This window comes from Sitodiplosis mosellana, unplaced genomic scaffold (assembly GCF_009176505.1).
Source record: "Sitodiplosis mosellana isolate CC-2019 unplaced genomic scaffold, AAFC_SMos_1.0 Smas_scaffold_17, whole genome shotgun sequence".
Taxonomy (NCBI): domain Eukaryota; kingdom Metazoa; phylum Arthropoda; class Insecta; order Diptera; family Cecidomyiidae; genus Sitodiplosis; species Sitodiplosis mosellana.
In genome coordinates this window covers 608,141-634,077 of record NW_022595259.1, presented here as the reverse complement: position 1 = coordinate 634,077, position 25,937 = coordinate 608,141, and the positions used below count along the sequence as shown (strand labels likewise).

The window sequence follows — 25,937 nt, the reverse complement described above, 5'->3', positions numbered from 1 at the left end:
ACATACATATAGCTTATACATTGCACGATTGCTATGTTCGGGAATGACGTGAACATGCGTCGCCACATCTCGAAAATGCCGTGGCGCGACTTTATGAGTACATATTAAATTAATTTGATGCCTTTTTCAAGTGATCATGGTGTATAATAAATTGAATTCTCTTCATAATAAAAATCAACAGTAAATTTTTGTATTGATGATGACCATTGACCAAATATACTATTATCAAAAGCTTTAAAAATGAACCATTCGTTAATTTGATTTTTTTATTTCATTACGCCGATCCTTTTACATTCGTTGGCAAATCTGTTGCAGATGAAAAGCCATACAGATAAGTCTGAAAGTGAGATACGATCAGATTTCTGCGCAGTGTATTTCACATTAAACTACTTACCAAAGCTGTTTGAATTTCTGTTTGATTTCCGTATATTATTCGGTGCAAACTAATTAGTCGATAAGCAATTTCTGGTGCCAGGATCTTGGTTAAATCTTCTACAAATATTTCAAGACATTCGTTATAGTCCTCCCGATTAAATTCATACTGCATCTGGCCCATTTGTTTCGCATCTTGTTTTTGTTTTTGTTCCACATACATTACATTCGCCACAATATTTGAAACGTTCCATTCAAAAATCTGACGAAGACACTGAAATGATAAACATGAACTAAGGACGTCATTTAATGCAGATAAAAAAAATCTGCGATAATAAATTGTTTTCTAAGCATAGACACGCATAGAGAGGGCTGTCTATGTTTAAATATTTTAAACGCATATTTTTTTATCTATATTTAATGGCCGCCCGTGATCTACACAATTAAAATTACTTTATAAATCTACTTGCATTTCGAACAAAACAGATGATTCCTTCATCAGGTTTACTCCGTATATATTCTTTAAAATCTGCCATTACATGTAAACTCATAGTTTTATACATTTTGGGCATCTTCTCATCCACAGAGTTCACTTCTTTATCCAAATTCTGGTACCGCCAATATGGTTTTTTTCCTCTTTCCGATAAATACTCATTTTTAAATGATTTTTTGGACGAGTTAAGATAGAACTTAGAATACATCTGGTTAATGGGAATAACAAAGTTGATAACTCTTTAAATATTTTCATTATAATTATAATCAAATGTTATAAAATATTATTATCAAAATTAGAATTATGATCAAACCTCTTTTAAAAATTGCCGTTGTATTTTCACTTGGTCTTGTAGATTGTGTATTTGCTCTTCTAAATTCCGTTCTTGATGCTGATGTTGTAAACTAGCATGTTTCAAACAGAAAAAAATTGATACAACAAACAGAAGCAGCTTCATTTTGCTAGTAGCACGTCCTAATAGTTTCAAAGTACAACTTAAATTCTCAACACATTAAATAAATTCACTATTTTATACGTACGTTCACTTAAACTGAAACGAACTTGATAATCACACTTGAATAGCGAATATACTGAGGACAACTGACCATTATCAACTGCAGTTGACAGCAACTCGAAAAGGAAATGACGCATTCAATCTATTGAAGGGAGAACTTGTTAACTAGGTTAAATTTGATAAGTTTTTCTTGCATATAAGACTTCTGTTGCACACTGGCTCCGTTGGCTTCATTACAGTATCGTGCATAGTAAACATAAAAACAACTCACTTGAAATTTAGTAAACTTATTTAATTTCCCAAATAAAGACAAAATCTTTAATTATTCAAAAACTGAAGGAAACTAAATGGCATAATATGAACTAAGTCCAAGAGCTTGTCTCTTCACAAATAAAACTAATCGATTTCTTCATTATTTCCAATGGCAAAAGATTGATTGAGATGTGTCCATCTGTCCATTCGTAATCTTGACAAGCACTAAAGTCTTTTTTTTCACGAAACGTAGCTTTATCGTGCGTGTCTCCGTGCAATACGAAGGAGATCTGCGATAACTTATCACTGATAATCATGAAAAGCAAAGTAAAACACTTCAGCCGTTTGTATTTATAAATGATTCACTTGTTTATACCGTCATTTCGTCAAGTGAAAGCAGACAGTTATAACTGATTGAAAAAGGGGATTGACCGCATCAAAACCAAATTGAGATAATAATTAAAAAATGGTGCAAAAATAGAACAAAAAAAGAAGTACTTGATTGCTATATCAGTTTATTATTGCGTATTAGCACACATGATCTACTTGTTTGTTCCTTCATAAAATCCTCTTAGTCTTACAGAGATTCAATTCTATCAAAGAAACCGTTAGTACCGCTGTCTTCGTGCAGGCAGCGTTGGGGAATTGTGAGGTTCTATTAAATTTTTTCCACGGTTTAATTCTCTAAAATTGTCATAATGTGGAAGAATAGGCTGAAGACGGTCAAAGTTCAAACGGTCATATTCCACCGATGGCTCGCTTGCTGGATTGATTCCATCGCAGTTTGGTGGCGCTTCGTAAGGTGTCTGTGAACTTGTATCAGATCGTTGATTGCTATTTGGTCGTTGTATTTGTTCGGCGATCCAATGAACGATATGGTCAGGAACTTGCTGAGTGGTTGGTTTATTGCTCTGTTGAGCTTTTAATAAATTGCTCCGTCGAATGATAAACCAAATCCCGGTAATAATAAGTATTAAAACAATGGCAAGAGCGAAAATTACATATTGAATCAAATAATCTTTTTCGTCACTCTCCTTTTCTTCAATCTTTTGATCACACGGGTCTCCGATGACTTGTATTCCGCTCCATTGATGCACAAATTCTGTTGCATAATCACACGAAAGCCAATTTTTCGAAATGCCAAGACTTTTCATCATTGGAAATGTGGAGTTTGACAAATTTTTCAGTTCATTCAAATCATTTCCTTGTAAAAAAGTTGTTCTAAACTTGTGAAATTCGTCGTCAAACTGAGATTAAGTTCATTTAGATGATTGTTGGACAAATCAACTTGTAAAATTTTCTCTGGATGTTCAAATGCGTTAAAATCGAATTTTGTGAGATTTGTATGACTAAAGTTCAATCGTTTGAGATTGTTTAGCCCTTTAAACATGCTGGAGTTGATATGACTGAGTGAATTCCCGGACAAATCAAGTGAGTGAAGCTCTCCAAATCCCAAGCACTGAATGATGATTTCATTAAAATTGTCGATTTGATTACCGGCTGCACTGAAAAATGTTAGCGTATCAAAAAGTGGCATAAAATTCATGGCAAAGATCAATGTTTTTATTCGGTTATTTTCCAGATGAATCATCTCTAATAGAGCGTTGCGAGTAAATAGACCAAAGTCAAATGTCTGCAACAAATTATCACTTAAGTCGATGATCAGTAATCCGCCAAGATTTTGAAATGACGATACCTCCAAAGATTCAATTGAATTATGGGACAGATTGAGAGCTTTTATGGCATCCGGTATTATGAATGATTCTTCAAAAACACTCCGGATTTTATTGTAAGAAAGATCTATTTGATTGATGTAATATGTGTAATAGAACATGTCGCCGATTGCACCGATTTCATTAAAAGATGCATTCAATCTGATCAGATTTGGAAAATTGAAACTATCCGCTATTGTTGATTCGTCATGAGGTAAAATTGTATAGCCCAATGATGGTATATCCAATGAAAATATGTTCGGAAACACTTCAGCCAGACTGGCATCAAATGTCGCTGATCGACATTCATCCGTTTTTAAATATTTCACTTTCGAGCGGCTGATGTTCTTTGATTCATCTTCAAAAAGAGATGAGTAACAACTGTCTCTGACGTAGCTTTCGTTGGCATTGCCGCAAATCAATCCCACCGAGTCTATGCTATTGTTGATGTAATAACAATCGGTTATTTTCTGAACGAACTTTTCTGAATCAATCAACTCTTCACTTTGCCCTTGATTCGTTTCACCAGCTAACGTAAATAATACCACAGTCATAACAATAATAAACATTTTTTTGTCAAAGGATTTCTCAGTGTGAGGTTTTTAAATTCCTAATCGAAATTCGTTGGTTTTTCGCAATATTTCATACTTTTTAATTTTGAATATATGTTTGCTTTTTAGTTTCGTTTTTGTCGTTTAATTGAATTATTTTTTTCGCTTTTCAATTTCCGCTGAGACAAAATTCTAAAGAAAGCGATATGTCCGAGAGGCAAGTTCAAAACTGTATAAATTTTTGCTTCTTTAGCGTGTCTTCATCTCATTTTGCTTATTGACTTACTGAATTCTCGACAGAGTATTCGCAAATCGATAAGAAAAAAAATTCTCGTTACATTATTACGACATCCAGTGCAGTCTACTGTATAGTATAAAGAAAAACTCATGGTGATAAGTCATTACTGATAACAATGAATAACAAGAACAATTTGATGATCATAGAACAGCTTTCAATAGCAATAATCAGTGAAGAACCAATTAGCTGGCTAATTAGCCGCATAAGTGTACACTGGCTAACGAATGTGTAGACCAGTGAAAAAACTTCAGTAAGAACTGAACGCAATCATCTGAACTGACGTTTATGACTGACATTTAAATCACCAGGTCAGAGTTCAAATGAAACCAAACATCGACATTTTTTTTTATTAAGTTTTTGAAAAAAAAATAACTCAAATTATAAAAATGACTTTTAAATTGAAAATTAATTAAAATATATTAATTTTTTTCAAAATTTGTATGATTTGAATCAGAATACGCAAATCAAAAATTATTATACTTTGAATGTACTCATTTCACACAGATAGCTGGCTAACGATTGGCTTACACCAGTTGTTGGTGTAAGCCAAGGCTAAGACAATGCTGGCTAACGAAAAACCATCACTGGCAATAATAGCACGAACCAACAATGAAATAATAAATGGATTAGCAATAAATTTACAATTCACAAAGAAAGAAAAACTCGTACGTGATGTTTGTAGAAATCACCTCTTTTGCTGGTCTGTCTGAAGATATGTAAAGTTTGACGGAATGAAGACAAAATAGAAAAACAATTATTCAAATTCAAATCGATTGTGTTCGCAATGGGCATCAAATATAAATGTTCAGAAAGAAAATATTGTCTTGATAGACGGTCTACTATCATAAAAGATTCACTTTTGAATCAGCGACAAAGTTTGTACAACAGTGGAGCGGTATAAAACTCATCGGCGATCCATGTAATCAAACGCGAACAGAGAATAAAGTGTTTCCAACGAGTTTTCACTATGTCATTCACTGGATTTGTTTTAAGTTATGGTGCTGGTGGGATAGCCGCAATTTTGTTTACACGACGGAAGATTTTCTTACGCAAAGAACGAGAAAGGATTAAAGCGACTCAAGGAGAACCTCAAAAGCGGCGTGAAATAGAATCAAACATGAATGAAGACATCGGAACACGATTGGAGAACGACGGGCAAACTGTTTACATCGAGCCGATATACTGTGAAATTGGGTCGATAGCAACAAGAGATAACAAAAGTCATTATCACAATGCAAACGCTATCAAACCGAATGCTCAGTTTATCTAGGGACAAACACTGCATTTTAGCAAAAACTATTTATCATTTTCGATTGCCATAAAAATATCAGTAAATTATTGCAATAATCATGATGTTGATGATTGATTGTGCTTTTTAATTGATTATTTTTCTTATTATCGCACAATTAATCTCTTAGCTAAATCCGCGTTTTTGTCTACCTTTAAAGGTAATAATCGATTAACTTATCAGCTTGAGCTTGTTGTAAATCTACTCGAAAGGTGCGAAACTTCTTTGGAAATTGTTTTTTTATCATTTTTTCTACGAACATTCAACAAACATGTTCAAACGTTATTGAAGCATGGACAAAACGAGTGATTTCGGACAAAAGTTTAGTTAAACTTGTACAAAAAATGATCAAAATTATTTTAATTTTAGTGAATATTACGTTGATTTGTGGATTGGTGAGTCAAGGTCAAAAGCGTTGGTATGAAAATCAAAGCCAATTGGATGGATCCAAAGTATTTGTTGAGAGAATTATTGATTATGAAGCGAATTTTTTTTTCAACAATGTAGAATCAGTGAAGCTACTATGTGACTATTTCAGAGGGAATTCCTCGAAAGACGATTGTTATTCAAAGCTGTTCGTAGATGAATCGAGAAATATCAGTCGATTAAATGTGAAAGAATTGAAAACTAATCGATGTCCATTAGGAACACTTGACGGTAATTTAGTAGAAATGTTTCCCAATCTAATTGCTCTGGACATTTCGTTCAATGGAGAGCCTTTAAATTGTGACAGCTTCGACTTTCAATATTTGGACAAATTCAATGGATCATACAACAAAATGGATCGTGTGTCTCCATGCCGAGGGAATCTGACGGAAATTGATGTATCGCATAACGTTATTGAGAGAATAACATCGGATTCATTCAAAGACCTGAGAAATTTAACGATAGTCAATTTATCTTTTAACAACATCCGCATGATCGCCGCCTTGTCATTTACATATCAAACGCAAAACGTTTGAAAGTATTGCATTTGGAAGGGAATTTTTTGACAGAATCAAATGGCATTTCAATTTTAACATTCCCGCAACTTGTCTCATTGGGCATTTCGAAGAATAACTTTTCGTGCGTATGTAATAGAATTCGTACTACATTGTAATCTTCAATGGAGTAATATTACATTCATTGGCAATCCGAGTGACCAAAGATACCAAATTATTGATAACGTGAAATATCCTATAGTCTACTCATTCGTAATGGCATTGTGCAGTATCGTGCTTATAATCATCGTTTTTAGTTGTTGGAAAATTTTTGCTAAAAGGAAGGTCAAAGAAATCGACAACAAGTGTTATGGAAATTCAACGCAACCGTTTCCGGAGGATAATTTTGACAAACCCAACGCCATTTCCATCATTGAACCTATTTATTATGAAATTGAGCCGTTGCCATTCTATGTTGATGCATACGATCATTTGCAATTCAAACCAATGCCGACAACTCACATACAAAACCATTATCACAGAGTAACCAAACGGAATTCGAAGCATAACTTGAGTAGTGAATAAATGAAGCTTTTCGATTTATATAATTCAAAGCATACATTGTAATATTCGGTGAATGCCACTGAAAAAATATTCATACTTATTTAGTGCGTGAGACGCATGGTCATGGTCACTCATTTAGTGAGTGAGACGCATGCGGATGAGATGAAGCAAAGCGAAAGGGAAGCGCGCAACTAGAACATAGAGTCAATGGGTACTATGTGTTTGTGTTTGTGTCCGTATTCTAACGACGGAGTGACGAAATGTATGCGCGCTATATCGTTCGTTCGTATGGAGTTGCCCCGCTTCTCTTTCGCTTTGTTTCGTCTCATCCGCGTGCGTCTCACTCACTAAATGAATGACCATGACCATGCGTCTCACGCACTAAATAACTATGAATATTTTTTCAGTAGCTTTCGCCGAATATTACAATGTATGATTTCAAAGCAATGATGTGTTCGCATGATTCAACTTATCAATCAATGATGATAGTGAGCTATCAGCAGGATATGCTATCACCGAAATTTATGACGCAAAAGTGTTATCAAATTTGTTCAGTAGTTTATTCTGTATCAATCGTATATGAGATTGGTTTTTTGTAATATATTTTTGATGATTGCCTGGAGAAAACTCTTTATTTGCTTTTCAGAACTGAACTAACAGTCAGCTAATGGTGTCAGAAATACGATCATTCGTTCAATACAATTTTTTTTTTCACGAAAAACAATTTTCAAATTTGGATAGAATAAAGTTGAAAAACAATTAATGCTGAATAAAAACTGAGAAAAAGAATCTCTGAAACTCACAAAATATTGTTTGATAGAAATAATGAAGCAGAAAGATGAACGGTAATAATTTAGCCTTTTTTAAAATCAAAAGCATTCTGTGCTCATTGCTATCTTGGTACAGGTATTATGTCGATCAAAAAATAGTTCAAAATTTTGTAGAAAGTTTCGACTTTGGTTCAAATACAGACTTCAATCTATTTTATTATCCAATTTGGAATTTTATTATCTATTTTATTATCCATTTAACTGTTTTCCTGTTCAGTTTGTTTGTTTTCATGTTCAAACGAACAGACGGCGCTCGCGTTAGGTATGACAATAAATGCTTTTGCACTAACCGTATGTCAACAACAGTTGAGGCCACAAGAACAACTCGAAAAGGAAATGACCCATTCAATTTAATGAAGGGAGAACTTGATAACCAGGTTAAGTTTGATAGCTTTTTCTTGCATATAACATATATTCTGTTGCACACTGGCTCTGTTTGCTTCATTATAGTTTTGTGCAATACAATCTTATGCCAAATTTTATTGATATTCAAAATGAATTGCATGAATACATTTCTTTTGTATTTACTTCGGTATGTACATTGATGACAGCTAATGGTATCAGAAATTCGATTATTCCTTCAGTACATTTTTTCAATTAGATTTTTTGCCGTTTACACTTTAGTGTGCCCCGAGTATGTTGCGCTGTAAACAGGTTTCGCTCTCTAAGAATATTAAATTTGATGACGTATTTCATATTTCCGACGCAGACCAGACAATGCCATTAATAGGACTAGAGTAAACAATTCGTGCTATTTTTGGATCGAGAATATTCGCGCATTTCCGACTCTACTCCATCAGCACAGCAAAAATTGTCTTATTTTTTCAGCAAATTGCGACGGTCAAGCTTATAATTTGTCAACCGTGAATAGCTTAAATTATTGAAGAAATAAATCATCGCAGATGTCTTACAAGAGATGTTTTGAATTATAAAGATTCATTGCAGAAGGCATTCGGTGATTTAAATCAAGATTGCGATAAAAAGATATAGAAATGGAAATTCAGCCAAAAAAAGACGCTCAAAAATTATTCAAATTGGTAATACTTTTATTTATTTCTTAATTTATTGGTGAATATCTGCTTGTTACAACTAATTAACTGGAATAAAATGCCGATCTGCACCTAAACATCGACATCAACGTCAACAAACGGTGCACTGACTTTTGTTTTGACAACTGAATTGGATTTGGTTGCAACTGGAGCTGATTTCACTGTTTTGACTACGGTCCTTGTTTCAACCGGAACAGCTTCTTCTACTTCATAAACAACTGGCTCATAAACAACTGGGTCGACAACAACACTGGCGAATATAAACGGGAAGATGAATCGTTTATTCCGATTTACTTCGTTCTCTGTTTTGTCACTCGGTGGATTCGCTTCAACTGAGTGAAGTGAATTTTTTTCTTCTGTTTGTTGTTCGAGTTGCAATTCTGGCTGTGTTTTTGGTTCACTTTCACCTGACGGGAAAGCAACAGCAACGGCCACAAATATGACAAACAAATATAATATTTTCATTTTGAAAATTCTGCAAATGAGTGGAGAAAATGTTGTAAATTTTAGATTTAAGTTGAAAGAAATTGATTTTATCAGTCTTTTAAATAAAATGTCAAAAAATAAAATGTTTTTTTCTTTCTTTTTTTTTGACAAACTTTGATTTGCCTAAAAAATTATCCAAATGCTGGAAAAACACTTTTTTCGCCAAATTTCGAAAGAAACAAAGATAAAAACCAATAATGTTGAACAAAAACTGAGAAAAAGAATCGGTGAAACTCACAAATTAATGTTTGATGATAAAATTGAAACGCACGTGATATATCACTAGAGTCAAGTCTAATATCTGTATTGTGTGATGTCTTTGAATTAACTGATTGTCAAAAGTTCTAAGTTACTTTTATATACAGCTCTAGCTCAATGATACATACTGCTAAAGTCCATTGCACAAATTCCACTACGTATGCAAAAGAAAAAAAACCCATCACCACAACCGAAAATATGCAAATAAGACGATAACATGTTGACAGCACAATATCTCTGTTTTAATCGCTAGTTAAGCCATTCAATTTTGGTATCACTAAGTAAACAAATAAATTTTATTCAGCTAAATTGAGACGAAGTCTATTTTTGATACGATGGGAATTAAGAAGGCATAAAGAATCGATGTTTCGAAGAAAAAAATGGAAGCAAGGAACTTTCCAATTCTTTACAATCAACAAAAACAACAATTAACGGACGTAAAAACCGGAATGACTGATGCTCTTTAATCTTTTGAATTGTTCATGTGACCACAACCTACGATGCATGGTGCTTAATTTTGCTGAATCATTGAATGCAAAAAGGGCACAACAATAACTTCCTTTGGGGCAATGGTCAGATTTGCAACGTTCTCAAGACATTTCTCATGACAATCTCCCTTTACTCTTTTCGGTTTATTCTTTTCTGGGAATCAATTGGAATCGATGGCGAATTTTCTAGTTTGAATTAATGAATCTGAATTTGTTGGATATTTCAAATCTTTTTACATCAACCATTTTTAACCACATTAGCATATTTTTTCATAGCCCGTTAAATTATTATAGTCGCTCAAACGAAGATTGATGAATTTATATTGCGAATAATATAATAAATGGCGCTAATATTATCGTTCAAATTGAACGGCGTTCGAACTACCAAATCGAAATAATAGCTCATTGTCATTAATGCCAAGGTCGCTTTCTGCGTATACAAATACATGGGGAAAGATTTGACGTAAGACGCCGAGACGCCTCTACGCGTAGAATGCTCGAAGCTGTCATCGTACACATATTGAACACGAACATTGTCGTTTACACAATCGCACTCACAAAAATGAACGCATCGATAGTGCCCGCTCAATATATGTACGGTGACTGTTTTGAGTGTCTCTCGCCTAGAGTGCTGCGTGTCGTTTTTCTTCGTTTATTAAGCGATCTTGTTAATACACACGGGTATTTATTTTAACTATTGAAATTGCCACGATGTAACAAATTAAGTTGCTGCCCATTTTTCTCCAAATCGATAGAAATTGTCAATGTGTCCAAAACGCATAAATACGGCATCGCATAAGGCAGTTATCGCATAAATATCGCGCGATAATTTTCTGCTTGCGTTGCCGCAGTATACGATATTTCAATAGCCGTCTTACGACGCACGTTCGAATTGCTTTACACATATAACGAAGCGGACGCAAGCGAGCGTCACAAGATGACGGCCATTGAAATATCGTATACTGCGGCAACGCAAACAGAAAATTATCGCGCGATATTTATGCGATAACTGCCTTATGCGATGCCGTATTCATGCGTTTTGGACACATTGGAAATTGTATTGGCGTTTCTGTTCACCTCCCACCTAAAGACACCGAGATAGTCTATAATATATTCAATCGAAAGGCTTGCCTTACATTTTGCCTTTTGGGATTAAGTCAAGAATTATTTTCGTTGAATAATTCCACCTTGGTTCAAGATCAAGGTCATATTCATGAACATTTCATTAATGGAACTTAAGTCGAGCAAGCATTTCAATTTCATTTTCAAACAATTTGAAAAGGTCATGCCTATGTTTTTTTGGATTGAATTTACGATAGAGACGCTTTAAATGTCAGAATAAAATTCGAATATCAAGAAATTCATTCAAAAGTTCAGAAATGAAAGAGATCATGTTCTTCTTTTAAAAAAAAAAATCATTTTATTTATTCTTATGGTTGAACATATTGCACACTAGAATCTAAGATAGTATAGATTAAAATTACGGCACGAAGACGGATTTTTTATCGGCCAACAGAAACATCAACGAATGGAGCACTTACTCTGACCGCGGCTGGCGCAACTGCATATGATTTTGACACCACTGCTGAAGTTGCTACTGGAGCTACATATGTGGTCTCTACAGCGGCTGGGGCTGTATAAGTTTTGGTTACAACTGGAGCAGCAACAGTTCGCGTAACAGTTTTAGTTACAACAGGCTGGGCATAAACAACTGGCGAGGCAACAACGCTGGTGTATGCCACTGGAAATGGATAGAAGAATTTTGAGAGGAACAAATGGCGCTTGGCGCGCTCAGCTTCGCTTTCTTCGACATTGTCCCCTTTTGGATTGCCTTCGACTGCGGAAAGAGTGTTTTGTTGCTCTTGTTGTTCTGGTTGCAATTCTGGTTTTATTTCTGCTTGGCTTTCAGCTGATGGAAAAGCGGCAGCTACAGCAATGAACAAAACGAAAACAGCGAACACTTTCATTTTTGACTTATGGTTCTGGAAAATAAAAGATAAATACACATTCAGGGAAATGATCATAAGGTAATAAAAATAACACATTTTTGATGAACAACTAACAATTTCTACTTTAAAGTTCTTGAATTGAAGCAAAAAGAAAACTTTCAAATTTTGAAAATACCAAAATGAAAACGATTCATTAAACAAAACAAAGAAAAACACTTTTCAAACGACGAACAATTTTTTTTCCTCCAAAATTCAACAGAAATTATTGAATCAAACATATTTTTCCACTCTTAAATTTCATCAGAAATTTAATAAACCAAATAAAAACGAACAAAATGCAAAAATAAAAGGTGAAACTTACAAATAACAAACTTTGGATGAAAAAATAAAAAATTCTTAACGAGAATATTTGTAAATGAACACTGATCAACTTGTAGTCCAGCTACTTGTGTTTATTGTGAACTAAGCCAATCGACTGATGGCTGAAAGTTTCGAAGTCCTCCTATATATACGTTGAATTCATCTCGCTGAATCGATAAGATATTTGCTAAAAGTCCATTCCACCGCAAATGGAATAAAAAACCCAAAGAGTGGAAACAGAAAACAAGCTAATGACGTACATATGAGCAAAAGTGCATGATTTTTTTTCATCTCGTCTGTTTTCCCATTATAAGATTGGCGATCATTAGAGCGTTACGTAAACAAAAGATGCCATTAAGCCAAAATTAATGTAATCTATTTTTAAGTTGAACTTTTTTATCGCTTCTCTGCTTAGAACTGAAGAACGATGCTAAGAAGCTTTCCAACTATTAAACACAAACAACAACAAACGCATGTAAAAAAAAAACCTGAATTTTTAAAATGATACTCGTTGATTAATCAATTTGTTAATGCGACCTCTCTCTAAGGCGTCGCAAAATCCAAAACATTTTATGATTCAATGCGAAAAGGGGCAAAACAAGAATAATAACAAGGTAGAGAGAACAAGTATCGTCATATCAATTGCGGGTCATCGTCACTATTGACATCGTAATTGAGCCATTGGATTTACAACGTTGGAATTAAAATGTTTTTTTCCTTCTTAAGATTTAAGTCAATTTGAATTTGGAGACAGAATCAAATATAGTAGCATGAGAACTATTAATATTCCATAGTTGAGATCAAACCTTGATCTTGGTCTCGATAACGTTTCTATGAAACCGGTTTTATTCGTTGAACAAAATTTGAATCGGTCAAGCCTACATCTATCGACCGAATGAGATTCGAAGCTCCCAAACTTTACAATCGAAAACGTTTTTTTGAACCAGAAAATTTATTTTTTATACAATATTCTGTCATGTAACATAATTTTTTGATTTTTATTCGTTATTTTCTCGATTTTCCCGTCTATTTTGATACGCTTAACTATGGATTATTATTATTTGTATTCATTTACTTTTGATTTATGCATGAAAAAGGCTTTGATCATCATAAAGGCAATTAAACGAGAACCGAAACAACTTTGGTTCTGGTTACAACAGGTGCATAGACTGGATAAGAATATACAATTGGCCATGGTGCACGGACAAAAATGAATCTTTTCGCACGTTCAGCTTCGCTTTCTTCGGCACTGTCACCTTTTGGGTTGCCCTCGACTTCAGAAAGAGTATTTTTTTCTTCTTTCTTCATTTCAGTTTGCATTTTTGTCTGTGGCTCCGAATCAGGCTCGCCGGTTGGAAATGCGACTGCGACGGCAGCAAATAAGAGGAACACAACAAACACTTTCATTTTGCGCTTTGAGTCTGGAAATTAAATGATAATTTTTGTCAACTACATTGGAATAAAATATAAGAGTTGAAGTTTCTGAAGAAAACACTTTGAACAAAACCTAAATGTGGTTTTTCTGCTGAATGTTCTAAACTCAGAATAAATTGTTAATACAAAATAGTTTAGAATAAAAGATTTTTTTCAAATGGCACAAATGATAACATTAGCACTTTTTGAAAAAAATAATCCGTAATTCTAATCTCGTTAAAAAAATGAATAGAGAATTTTAAATGAAAATCGAAAATTGATCACTTACGTTGACGATTTCAGCAAATCAAATGAATGTTGACAATTAAAGGTCCTCCCTTATATAAGGTGCTAGAGCCAGTGGTTTTGTTTTCTAAAAGCTACTATCACGTCACACCTTGTTTGCTACAATAGTTGAAAAAAGCCACATCTGAATATGAGATGACAACAATGTTTACAAAAATGCAAACGAAAAATGCATTCTTTTTCTTCTCTTTATTTTATAAATATTACGCAAATTAAAGAAAAAATTATTCCAAAAATATGTTCTATTTTTAGTTTATTGTGAATTAAAACGCGAAGCTAAGAAACGAAGTTCAATTGTTGTTTACATCGATGCAACAAAAACAACAACAGTCCATGACGAAACTAAACGTAGTTTTTTTTTTTTGGCAAATATCGCCATATCAATTACGGGTCATTGTCACTATAGTTATCGTAATTGAGTCATTGGATTTGCAACGTTCAAACGGATAGAATTACAAAAATTTAAGTTCAAATTGAATTCAGTTACAAATTTAAAATATGAGATCTATCATTGTTCCATAGTTGAGATCAAATCTTCATCTTGGATAACGTTGCTATGAAACTGGTTTTATTCGTCCAACAAATTTGAATCGGTTAATGTTAAGTTGATTTATGAACCGTGAGATATGCAAAGTATTGAAAACTATCGTTTCTAAATTGAAATTTTCACATTTTTTATGAAAAAAAAACTGGTTAAAATGAAACATTTATTTTTTAGATAATATTTTGAATAGTACAATGTCTATTACTAGATATTCATCATTTTCTCGTTATTTCTCTTTATTACTCAATGAAGCAGCGGACTTGTCGGCACACTCGTGGATTTAGCATTTCACTTGCTTTGGCGATTCGTGAGTTGCTGAAGCATCATATATGCAGTGCACTCGATATTTAACGTGAAAACCTATATTCGGTACAGCGTCGCGTAAGCAATTCACTTGCGATATAACGTGAATTCCTATATACTATATATCGCAAGTGAATTGCTTACGCGCTAAGCGCAAACGAAATCATACCTCGGCCAACTTCGATGTACCGAATATAGGTTTTCACGTTAAACAGTTGCTTCGGCAACTCACGAATCGCCAAAGCAAGTGAAATGCTGAATCCACGAGTATGCCGACAAGTCCGCTGCTTCATTGAGTATTACTGATTATGTGTATTCATTTAGTTGTGATTGGTGTACGAGAAAAGGTATTGATCATCGTAAAGCAATTAAACAAGAACGGAAACAACTTTTGTTCTGGTTACAACAGGTGCATAGACTGGATAAGAATAAGCAATTGGCCAAGGTACACCGAAGAAAATGAATCTTTTCGCACGTTCAGCTTCGATGCCCTTGTTGTCTCCTTTTGGGTTGCCCTCGACTTCAGCAAGAGTGTTTTGTTCTTCTTTCTTCAATTCAGTCTGCATTTTCGTCTGTGCCTCCGGTTCAGGCTCACCGGTTGGAAATGCGACTGCGACGGCAGCAAATAAGACGAACACAACAAACACTTTCATTTTGCGCTTTGAGTCTGGAAATTAAATGATAAATTTTGATAAGCACAAATTGTGAAATAAGCACTTTCAAAAGGAAAAAAAAGGTTAAATATCAACGAAACTGGACCGAAAATTCAACATCCTTAAGGATTCACAAAAATGATAAAAAAATGTAAATGAAAATCGAAAATCTTACAGAGACTTACATTGACGGCTTCAGAAAATAAACTGAATTTCTAGAATCATAGGATCTCCCTTATATATGGTGCATCGTGGCTGAATCTCAGTGGTCTTGTTTTCTGAAAGTTATTGCCACGTCTTGTTTGAAACCGCAACCGAAAAAAGCCACAGTCCAAAATACAATGACGAAATGTTGACAAAAATGCAATATTTTTCGTGTTTGTTTCTTTTTTAAGTTTACAGCGCTAGTGTTTCAGATTAAATGAAATAATAATATTTCAGAATACGTAAAACACAACAAAGTCAGTAGAATTCACAGTGTGATTAAACCAAAATTATGGTTTATTTTTAGTTTATCATGAACAAAAATGCGAAGCTTAGAAACGAAGTTCAATTGTTGTTTACATCCATGCAACCAAAACAACGACAGTCAATGACGAAACTAAACGTTGTTTTTTTTTGACATACTGACCAAAAATGTTCACAATTTATGTCATTTAAATTTTTTTATGGAAAAAATAGAAGAGGGTTTCTTATGCTGAACGTGCGTAAAAACTCGAAGATTAGAATGATGTTTGTTATTAATTGAACAGTTTGTTTATGTGATCGCAAACCCTGTAATGTGTCTCAAGATTCGAAGTATTTTGTGATTCAGTGCAAACCATTGTCATCTAAATCAAGCCATCAGATTTGCAGGGCTTAGACGAATATTTTTTTCAAGGTAAATTGAATTGGGGAGACAGAATTGGAACAAGAGTATTTCATAGTTATCATTAAACCTTGATCTTGATCGCAATAACGTTGCTTTCAAACCGGTTTTATTCGTCCAAATAAATCAGTCAAGTTTACATTAATGTACTAGAATATGCTGGTCACTCTCCTACTTTCGTTCAAGAAAAAATATTTTGTATAAATTATAACATATTTTTGTGTTGGATATTCGTTATTTTCTCGTTCTTTCTCTGGTATTTTGTTACGCTTATTGATTATTTTCATGTGTTTTCATTTCTTTTCTCATTGCAGTGTGACTCTTCACACTAGCAATTAAAAGTAATAAATTCTGGTTCTGGTTATGAAAGGTGGATAGTATGGGTAGGAATTATAATAATTGTTAATAATACGACCAAGGTAGGCCGAAAAAAAATCTTTTGGCTCGTTTAGCTTCATTTCCGTCGTTGTCTCCTTTTGGATTGCCGTCAACTTCGGGAAGAGTATTCTGTTCTTTCTTCAGATCTGTTTGCAATTCCATCTTTTGTTTGGGCTCATTCTCGCCGGATGAAAATGCGACAGCAACGGCAGCAAATAGGAAGAAGACAATAAACACTTTCATTTTCGCTTTGTTTCTGGAAATAATATTGAAAATAAAAACGATTTACGCAGGAGAACACACTTCAAATGAAATTTAATGTTAATTTCCTTCTGAATATGTTGGGTTCAGAAAACTAAACTGTTGATAAAATATCTAGGGGAATTTAACTCTTACGAGTTCAGCATGTTTTTTGCCAGTTTGCTTGATTCGCGGGAGTTCGACGCGTTCCTTGTACGTACTGACGCGCACGGTCACAAGTTTACACAAGTTTGTTTATGGTTTTGCGCGTTTTTCAAGTTGTTATTTGACAATTAAAACGCGTTTCAAGCTAAAAATCGGTTGTTTACGTGTATAAAGATTTTTCACATCCTTTCCAAAAGTTCAAAGATTTATATAATTATAAAATGGACAAAGGAAATATTTTTAAAGAGCTGGAGAAAGTGTTGAAGAAAAAGTTAATCCAGATATAATAAATGGAACGACTGATGTGTGCGCGTCGTCCAGCTACAAGTTTGCACACGAACTCGCGCGCGTTCGCGCATGTTGTTTTTATACGGAACTTGTCAACTGAGTGGAATCATGCAAGTTCTCTGGTGAATGTAACAATTTCGTGCGCGTTTATATCATTTTTTTACAAGTTTTCACGTAGTTAAATCCCCCTAGTAAAATATACATTATGTTAAATGGAAAAAACAGTAAAATAAACACTTTTGAGAGAAAATGATCTCATGTAACAAATAAAAGTCAGCACAAAACCAAAACACTTAACTATTCCAAAAAACTTAAAACTGATAAAATCGAAAATTGTGCAATACATCGATCACTTACGATTTCACCAAATCAACTGAATGTCATCAATCATTGTTTATTCCTTTTATAATGAACATCGGTGCTGAATCTTAGTGGTCTTGTTCTTCAAAAGTAATTAGCACGTCTTATTTACAGCCATAATTGAAAAAACGATAACAAAATGATAAACAAAGTCTAGTTTAAAGTTTGGTAAAGTTCTGAGAAAAAAACACTTGTTGGGCGCTCGGAACCAATTTATACTCTAAATGTCAAATCCATTGCTGTTTATGAAGTGACGAAACTGAGTTTTTGCATCCAACCAAAAATTGGCACAATTTAATTTCTTCTAATGGATTAAGGGGATTTTTTGCTGAATATCAGTGTGCAAAAACTTTAAAGCTTAGTTTACAGTTGGCCATGCAGGAAAAATTGAAAAATCAAAAAAAATTCTTCATATCGTTCCTAAATCTCCTCTTGATATAACGTACATATCACATCGCCCTAATAAAAATAACCGATGCACTATAAATGGATTCAAGTTTTTTTTGAATGCAAACCTCCCTTGAACATTTTACGAACTTTAAAGTAGGCTTAAGTCTGTTATTAAATCAAATTGTTCATGAGACTGCAATCACTGAAGCGCAGCGGTCAAATCATTTCCAATTCAGTGATACATTCTTTTCATTCAATTTTTATTAAGTATAAATTAGGTGCTTTTATTCAATTTCCATATTTGATATAAAATGAATAGTGTAAATAAGGATGATTCTGTTTAATTAATTACTTTTTGGTTATGAAGGTAGCAATTTAAACAATAAGTCAATAATGTGTGGACAGTGAATGATGTCAATGATAAAATCATAGAAGAATGATGCGTTGACACGTCGTCTTTGTAGTGATTGCATTTCAAGCCTTGACAGTCATTGGTCACAGCCCGAAATTGTGTAGTTGTTTCCAGCATTTTGATATGCTCTCAAAGCGAACATGGAAAACCGGATGAGAATACTTTGAATTTGGCCTTTGTTGAGCAGGAGACATACGACATGACACCAAAAACCGATTGAACTAACGCATAGTAGAGTGATTTGAGTGTTGGTATTAAATATGAATTCACGTCGTTGAGTATTTATTAATTTGATGAAAGGTAATTCAGATAACGCAGTAAACAGTTTTTTTAGTCTCATACTAAAAATAATTAAAAGCCGCTACCGATAACAAGTATACGTTTCTACGTGTATCAACGCAACTCCATTCAATAAATTATTTGCGGCTTCTAAAAATATTCGATTTTAATTCGCGATGACGTATTTTGTTAATCCAGATGCGGAGAAACTCTGAACGTATATTTCGGTATCTTAATCAGACAAAGCGAATGGTAAACAATCAATGGTGTGAAGAACCGTCGAGACCATTTGATATTATGCATAATATGTAGCACGGCGGATACCCGCACAAAGAGTAATATGTTTGTCTCAGCTGTTCTTCACACATGTGGTGGGCGCATCGATGGAATTGGCCAACACATTATCATATTAATGGGCCCATTCATTTGCTATCTGAACCGTACGAACATCAACGTGTGGCGATCAAAACTATGTTTTGTTTTGATAAATCATAGAAGAACAAGAAGTTCGTCATCGAATCCTACTTTCCAAAAGAGTTTTTTTTCAATTCCGTACACTCTTCGTTTTATGCGTCAAACGGAGAGATTTTCTCAAAAACAAATCTCGATCTTTCGAAAAAGACATTTGTGAAGAAAACAGTTTTTTTTGTGATAGTTTCAATGAATTATCCAACGATTTATTCGCGAGCCGTAAGTTGAGTGGAGAGAAACTGAAGACGATTGTAAGACAGCGAGAGCGGATAAAAGAGATGAAAGAGAATAGAGTGAGCTCTATTTATCTTCTTCATTTATCGGTTCAATATGTTTGTTTATAATTCCATCCAATATTTAAATTTTCGTAGAAATTAACTAATAATCAGAATGATGCTAAAGATTCGCTAAAATCGAAGAATCTGGAAAAACCAAAACACCTCATTTCAGAGCATTTCGTCTACTCATACAATTAGAACTAGTGTTAAGCTTACGTATCACATTTAACCCGTTTTGACTAAAAACATCGACGAAACTTAAATGAATTGAAATTTGTATGAATCACTTGAAAAACCTGGAAAACATTTCGATTTTAAGCACTTTTGAATATCTGAAAGAATTTAATGTAGGAAAAAACCAGATGCGAAATAGAAATCGTCACATGGAGGCAAAACAATACCAAACAGCATAGAAATAGTCAGTTTGAATCATCGGAAAATTTTGTTGGGATTTTGAATGGTTCAACGTTTAGCAACTTTACCGAATTACAAGATTTGTGAGTGACGCACTGGACTGTTATTCGGAGATTTAGACTCCAAGGTTCTACTCTTTGAAAGTCTTCCATTTCGACAACTAAATTTCAATCAATCATCATCAAAAGAACCGAGTTTTGAATATTTAGTTAAAATAAACGATTCAAATCATTCAAGCACAATTCGCGCCATTCATCTTCAATCAAAAACACATCCAAAGCTATATATCGAAGATATTCATCCGAAGATGTGTATCCATTCGAATCGTTAGAAAAAATTTGATAACGCTTGATAATTCTTACCCTCATTTGAATAAAGTCAATTTCACATCGCTTTCGCGGACATTGGTAATATTTTAGAAGAATTAAACGCTGAAACATTCAAAAATCAAAAGAACTCACGCTACTTAAGCTCGGCGAATATAAACCTTTCAACGTTCAACATAAAATATCAAAGCTATCTGCAAGTGCTTAATATTTCACACAACTACTTAACGAATACTACTTAACCGCCAAGTCGGTATTTAGAGCTTTATCTGGAAAGGAATAATTTAAAAGAGCTTGATCATTTGAATGAAATAGAAGAATGAGAAGAAATTGAAGACAAAGAATATAAAATATCACGAATTTCAACTGAACAGATGGAAATTACAATCATGTTTTGTTTGATACCAATCCAACACTTCGTTCAACCATTGTAACCATGTCAGTCTATTTAAAATGAAAATTTTATGAAAATGAGTGACCATTTTTTTTTTCAACCAGTCAAAATAACGTTTGAAGTTGACTAGTATGGTATAGGTATGATTTTTGTCAATTGAATTTATTTATTTTTTGAAGATCGTGCTTTTAAATAGTATTTCATGATAATGGATACTATTTTCTGAAAAGGTACAATTTTAATTAGTGTTCAACTGTTGATATAATTCATAAGAAAGTTAAATGTTCATATAAATAAACATGATTCGAAAATTTTGGTATTTTCATTTGAAATGTTGTGAATTTTCTCGATATGATATCGGATTGAAGAACAAAACGATACAGTAAAACCTCCAAATAGTGGACTCGCTCCGGCCAAAAATTGTTTCCACTAACTCGAGGTTTCTCTTAAATAGAGGTTCCACTATTGGGAGGTTTCACTGTACTAGAAATATTCCATTGTGTTTTATGTACTGTCAATGATATACTTCCAGGCATTTTGATTGGTTCGCACAATATTCAGTGATATACCATTATCAGTACGGTAATTAACTTGCCTGTCCCGTGTTCCTATTGGCTCGGTGAGTAATTCGAACAAGCCCGCACAATTGTGTTTCATTGCTGATAACAATGGAAAAATGTGATAAATCGTTTAAACGTAAACGAAGCTATTCAGCTGCAGCAGACTTACTGCATGAGCGAACGGTGTAAGTTACATTCCATTGGAATGATGGAAATGAGGGGACATTGGTTCATATTTTGTGTTTTTATTCGTTGGAATTAGAATACAATTGTTCAGTCTCTTAATTCCTGGTAGATGTTAACTTATTTCATCAAAACAAATCTTCAATTTACAATTTAAATTGGTTAAAAAAATCTTTGATTCGATGAAAACTTCACAAAGTTTCTTAACTTGATTCTAATCTCAATTGACTTATGATCTAAATAAGTATGCACAATATAATTTTTTTTCAAAGTGTCATGCCAAAAGTGAATGTTTAATTTTTTGATGGAGTTCTAAGGGCTTCCAATAAAATGAATTGAAAATACTTGGGGAGTTACACATTGACTGTCGATAGAATAGAGTGCGTGTTAGCAAACAAGTTAGCAAACGGTTTACATGTTGATTTCGATGGTTAACTCATTTCCCACCATAACTCCACTCAGTAGAAACTGAGTTAAAACGGATCAAAGAGAGACTTCGAATGCATAAAATGGATCTGTTGTGGTAATTCATTTTAATGTCCACCAGCCAACTTCCTGTAGTTGAGTATCGCATATTGTATGGAACTCCAGGGAAGGGAAATTGACTATGTAGTAACTATTGCAAATTTTGCGAAATTGTGTTTTGTTTTCATTTTCGAAGTGTTTTTTTTATGTTTGTTTTGCTTTCTATCTTTTTCCGTTTTGTTTTTTTTTCTTCTTTGCATAAACAAAAACCCAAATCGAGAAGTTCATCCATCTCGGATGCGATTTCTTGATGGATATAAACAAATTTAAGCAATCTTCAGCCGAAGATGCTCTTTGAAAAGCCGAACCGGAATTTCCTCCGATCTTAGGTACAAGGAGTCCATTCCCTGAAGACGTTTGTGTGCCATTTTTAACCGCCGGTTTTTCTGGACGGTATCAGCCTGTTGGTTCCGTTTGGGTATGGCCAATTGGTTCGCTCAGATTGATTTCAACCAATTCGCTGTCAAGTGCATCTGGGTCGCAATCAGTGTTTGTGTTTTCATCACGCCAAATGGTGTAGGCCGCCGAAATGAGCATATAACAATCTTTAAGAGCTACTAAAAAGATCACAACCACTAACATAACGATCCAAATGTTGTTCAGTGTGCTGGTATCGTTTGGTGGCAATAGAATTTCAGAACATTTGGATGATACTTGATCCAATGTGCCAATGGCCTTGGTGACATGGCTTGACAATGACGCAAATGTTTCGGTAATCGATTCGACTGTGGCTTCTGAATTGACGTCCAGCCTTTTTATTTCATTTAATACTTTTTTGATGTTCAGTTTGTGAAGCGTGTGATGAATTTCTACACGTCCAACCGTGGTTTCTTCACAACTGTTAAATGAAATTCTTGCCAAACGATTCTGCATCTGTGTCACGCTCTCGTAGCACCCCATGGGACTGTGATGGTCACAAACGCTCTTCAGGATCTTTGTACAATGAGACAAAAGCTTTCTAGTCTCATTGTACATGTCGCCAATGGATTTGACCGCTCGTAGGTGTTCAACTGGTGCTCCCTGGATTCCGGCAAAAACTGCTGCCAAAATCACTATCATAAACCTCATTGCGCCCATTTTTCTTGGAACTGGAATTTTTGGGAGGGAATTATTTTTTACTGAGACATTTTTCAGCCCATAAAGTACTTTGAATAGATCAATCAACTAATTTTTGTCCGAAGCACAGTGTCCAATGTGCATTTAACTTAGTTTCAATTTAAAACATTTTAACGTATTAAAACTGGTGTCAAAGTACATATAACTAGGCAAAAATGAGTTGGTTGCTTCAATCTGCTTAATTTCATCACAATTCACATACCTTGCAAACGGTGAATAAAAATGAAACTTATAGAAAATGCCACTGATTCTGCGAGATGATTCGATGTATTTATATATGCTCTAGATCTCCCTATAAAATATTTCGTAAATATTTGCTAAATAACTCTATTCAGAAAAGAAAAAAAAAACAAAGAAGAAAATAAAATTAGCATAATTTTAAAACTAAATGTTTTCATTTGGATTGCATGTGATTGCATGATTGCAGTCGAATGATCGAAAGTGATCGTTTGCGGTGAAAAAAACCGGTTCTTTTGAGTTTGGAATAAGCCGTAAGCAATAGAAAAACGAGGTTTGAAAAATATATGGCGTAATTTATTCGTCGATTTATTGCACTTTTTGTTTCTCTTATCCGAAATGACTTCGGTGATGAGATCATCACGGGGATTTTTTTTTCTTGTGATCTCAAACAATTCATGAAATTATTGTAATTGGTTTAATTTAATTTCACTTTAATTAATTCCACTACAAAATGGTGATACAAATTATTTCTTACAAACGATCACTTGAGATCAAAAAATAAATATAAAAATAAAGTTTTACCGTTTGCTAAACACGACTATTCTCTTTGACAGTCAATGTCTAACTCAAATCATCATAGCGAGATAACATGTAATATACGGCTCTATAACATAACATAACATAACATAAAATATGCGGCAATTTGTTCATAGCTCACTTTAGCTCACGTAGACAGAGATTCAGCCAGCGTAGTGGAAATATCGAAAATTCCGAAATCAGATTTACGGCTTTGCCTACAGTTAAATACAGTATCAAATTCCTGCTGAAAAATATGATCATACATTGGAGCTATTTGCACAAGAGACATGCACGGAATGTAATAGAAATCTGATTCGAATTGGTGGAAACTTGTATCAAACGGAAATCGTCCAGTGTAGTTTCAGATATTCCCACAATGGGAACTGCACGAACGAGAATGGAATTTCACGAAGAACCGTTGCTCCAAAGTCTCGATACAATCCATTGAAAATGCCTTCCGTTCGATGGGCTTGGAATAGAATTTCGGTTGCACCAACACCTTCATATTGTTTGCTACGCATTGGCGACGCTTCTTGATAATTTCCACCAGAACACGAACTAAACAGGCAACAACCTCGACAACGGCTGCCGAAAACATGTACACGAAATGGGTGTGTGTGTGGATCGCGATAGGAGACTCTTGAGGCTTTAGAACGGCGATGTGTCAAAGAGGTGGCCGAACATGTAGCGCAATTCGTCGATTTTATGTACGAAAAGGTTTGGATGCGAATTTCGGATTTAACCATTGTGAGCAAAAAAGAGACAGAGAAACCAACATACATGTAGAGAAGACAGACATACATATATTTATTTGTAATTTATAATTTCCACTGTTTAGTTCCTGGGAGCTTTTTTGGTTTCATGCTTTCAGTGTACACAACCAATAATAATATCTGTATATTGAGCGAACAAAGTCTTACGTTCATTGTCACTACATCGAATATTCATCCAAAAAAAATTGTTTGTTGAGATGGAAGTAAAATCATGTTTTTTTTCTTTCAAAATTTGGAGTTTATTTCGGTTGATTCGGATTCAACCATTTCATTTTTGTACATTATATGAAATGTAGAGCTATTCGTCCAAGTCATTTGGATCCCACGGTACGTAATTTTCTGGGGTTGGAAACAAATCTCCACTTTCACCTGGAGGAACTCCTAAAAATAAATGATTTTCAAATAATTAATCTAACAATTTATACATATCATACAACAATCTGTACAGTAAAGGGTGTTTTTTAAGACCATGTGGAAGTTTTTTTTGCAAATAAAATACACAAAATTTCGACCATGTTTTGAACACAAAATAGGTTATGTGGTCAATTATAAGAAGGAGAATGAAAAAACAGCTAAATATGGAGTGCCGGGGACAACCCGAAATAGGAAGGAGTCGGAGATCATATTTCCAAAGCAATATTCAAACACTAAATGTAATGAATATATCTAACAAATCAAACCGTTTGTACGATAAGAAAAAAATTCGAATTTCATGTGTTTAAAAAAAAAAATTCCACGTCTCAAAATAACACCCTTTATAACATATGTTCTGTGGATTTGATGATAATGCAAAGAGACGAACATTCAATTTTACCTGTGTCCGCCAAAAACTCCAAGTCAGCTGAATCGACTCGATTAGGATCCAATATAAGATCCGTCACATGAGCAGCTTGCGGTGATCGCCCATTTGAAGGACCCCCTAAATGTAGATGATTTTCAAATAGCAAAAAATCTAATCATAATAAATAACAGTGAATATATTTACCGGTATCCGCTAAAATCTCCAAATCAGCTGAATCGGCTGAATCGACTGGACCAGGATCCGCCATTTGAGAGACTTCCGGTGATTGCTCGGTTATCTTTAAGGAAAATGTGATGAAAACATCTAATGTTAGACATTTTAAGAATGAACAAAATCCGTCATATACTTACGAA

The 25,937-nt window shown here is 34.1% G+C and overlaps 2 protein-coding genes and 3 long non-coding RNA genes across 6 annotated transcripts; all 5 read right to left on the bottom strand.

Annotated features, from left to right (window-relative positions):
• Positions 1-6: 6 nt before the first annotated feature.
• Positions 7-1,841, bottom strand: LOC129568196 (uncharacterized). 2 transcript variants are annotated; one of them, XM_055445840.1, is made up of 6 exons: positions 1,651-1,840; positions 1,405-1,521; positions 1,179-1,339; positions 843-1,073; positions 395-646; positions 7-337 (listed from the first exon to the last, which is right to left on the bottom strand). In XM_055445840.1, exons 2-6 carry the CDS (start codon positions 1,514-1,516, stop codon positions 275-277), a joined length of 819 nt encoding a protein of 272 aa, XP_055301815.1. In that variant the 5' UTR covers positions 1,517-1,521; positions 1,651-1,840; the 3' UTR covers positions 7-274. The 2 variants fall into 2 exon arrangements, with proteins under 2 accessions (XP_055301815.1, XP_055301816.1); XM_055445841.1 differs by having other exon boundaries at positions 1,405-1,841.
• A 6,978-nt stretch (positions 1,842-8,819) lies between these two features.
• On the bottom strand, positions 8,820-9,717 carry LOC129568201 (uncharacterized). Its single transcript, XR_008687918.1, has 2 exons — positions 9,568-9,717; positions 8,820-9,318 (listed from the first exon to the last, which is right to left on the bottom strand). It is a non-coding gene; the product is annotated as an uncharacterized LOC129568201 (long non-coding RNA).
• A 1,758-nt stretch (positions 9,718-11,475) lies between these two features.
• LOC129568203 (uncharacterized) lies at positions 11,476-12,518 on the bottom strand. Its single transcript, XR_008687920.1, has 2 exons — positions 12,386-12,518; positions 11,476-12,057 (listed from the first exon to the last, which is right to left on the bottom strand). It is a non-coding gene; the product is annotated as an uncharacterized LOC129568203 (long non-coding RNA).
• An 848-nt stretch (positions 12,519-13,366) lies between these two features.
• LOC129568202 (uncharacterized) lies at positions 13,367-15,920 on the bottom strand. The gene is made up of 3 exons (XR_008687919.1): positions 15,779-15,920; positions 14,087-15,617; positions 13,367-13,805 (listed from the first exon to the last, which is right to left on the bottom strand). It is a non-coding gene; the product is annotated as an uncharacterized LOC129568202 (long non-coding RNA).
• A 5,731-nt stretch (positions 15,921-21,651) lies between these two features.
• On the bottom strand, positions 21,652-23,540 carry LOC129568198 (uncharacterized). The gene is made up of 2 exons (XM_055445842.1): positions 23,453-23,540; positions 21,652-23,222 (listed from the first exon to the last, which is right to left on the bottom strand). Exon 2 carries the CDS (start codon positions 23,209-23,211, stop codon positions 22,531-22,533), a length of 681 nt encoding a protein of 226 aa, XP_055301817.1. The 5' UTR covers positions 23,212-23,222; positions 23,453-23,540; the 3' UTR covers positions 21,652-22,530.
• Between the last annotated feature and the right edge of the window lie 2,397 nt (positions 23,541-25,937).

Coding starts and splice junctions, on each gene's coding strand:
- LOC129568196 (XM_055445841.1), bottom strand. CDS start 1,516: ATGCGTCATTTCCTTTTCGAGTTGCTGTCAACTGCAGTTGATAATGGT. Junction 1,074..1,178: donor AACGGCAATTTTTAAAAGAG/GTTTGATCATAA, acceptor CCCATTAACCAG/ATGTATTCTAAGTTCTATCT. Junction 338..394: donor CAGAAATTCAAACAGCTTTG/GTAAGTAGTTTA, acceptor TCTCACTTTCAG/ACTTATCTGTATGGCTTTTC.
- LOC129568198 (XM_055445842.1), bottom strand. CDS start 23,211: ATGGGCGCAATGAGGTTTATGATAGTGATTTTGGCAGCAGTTTTTGCC.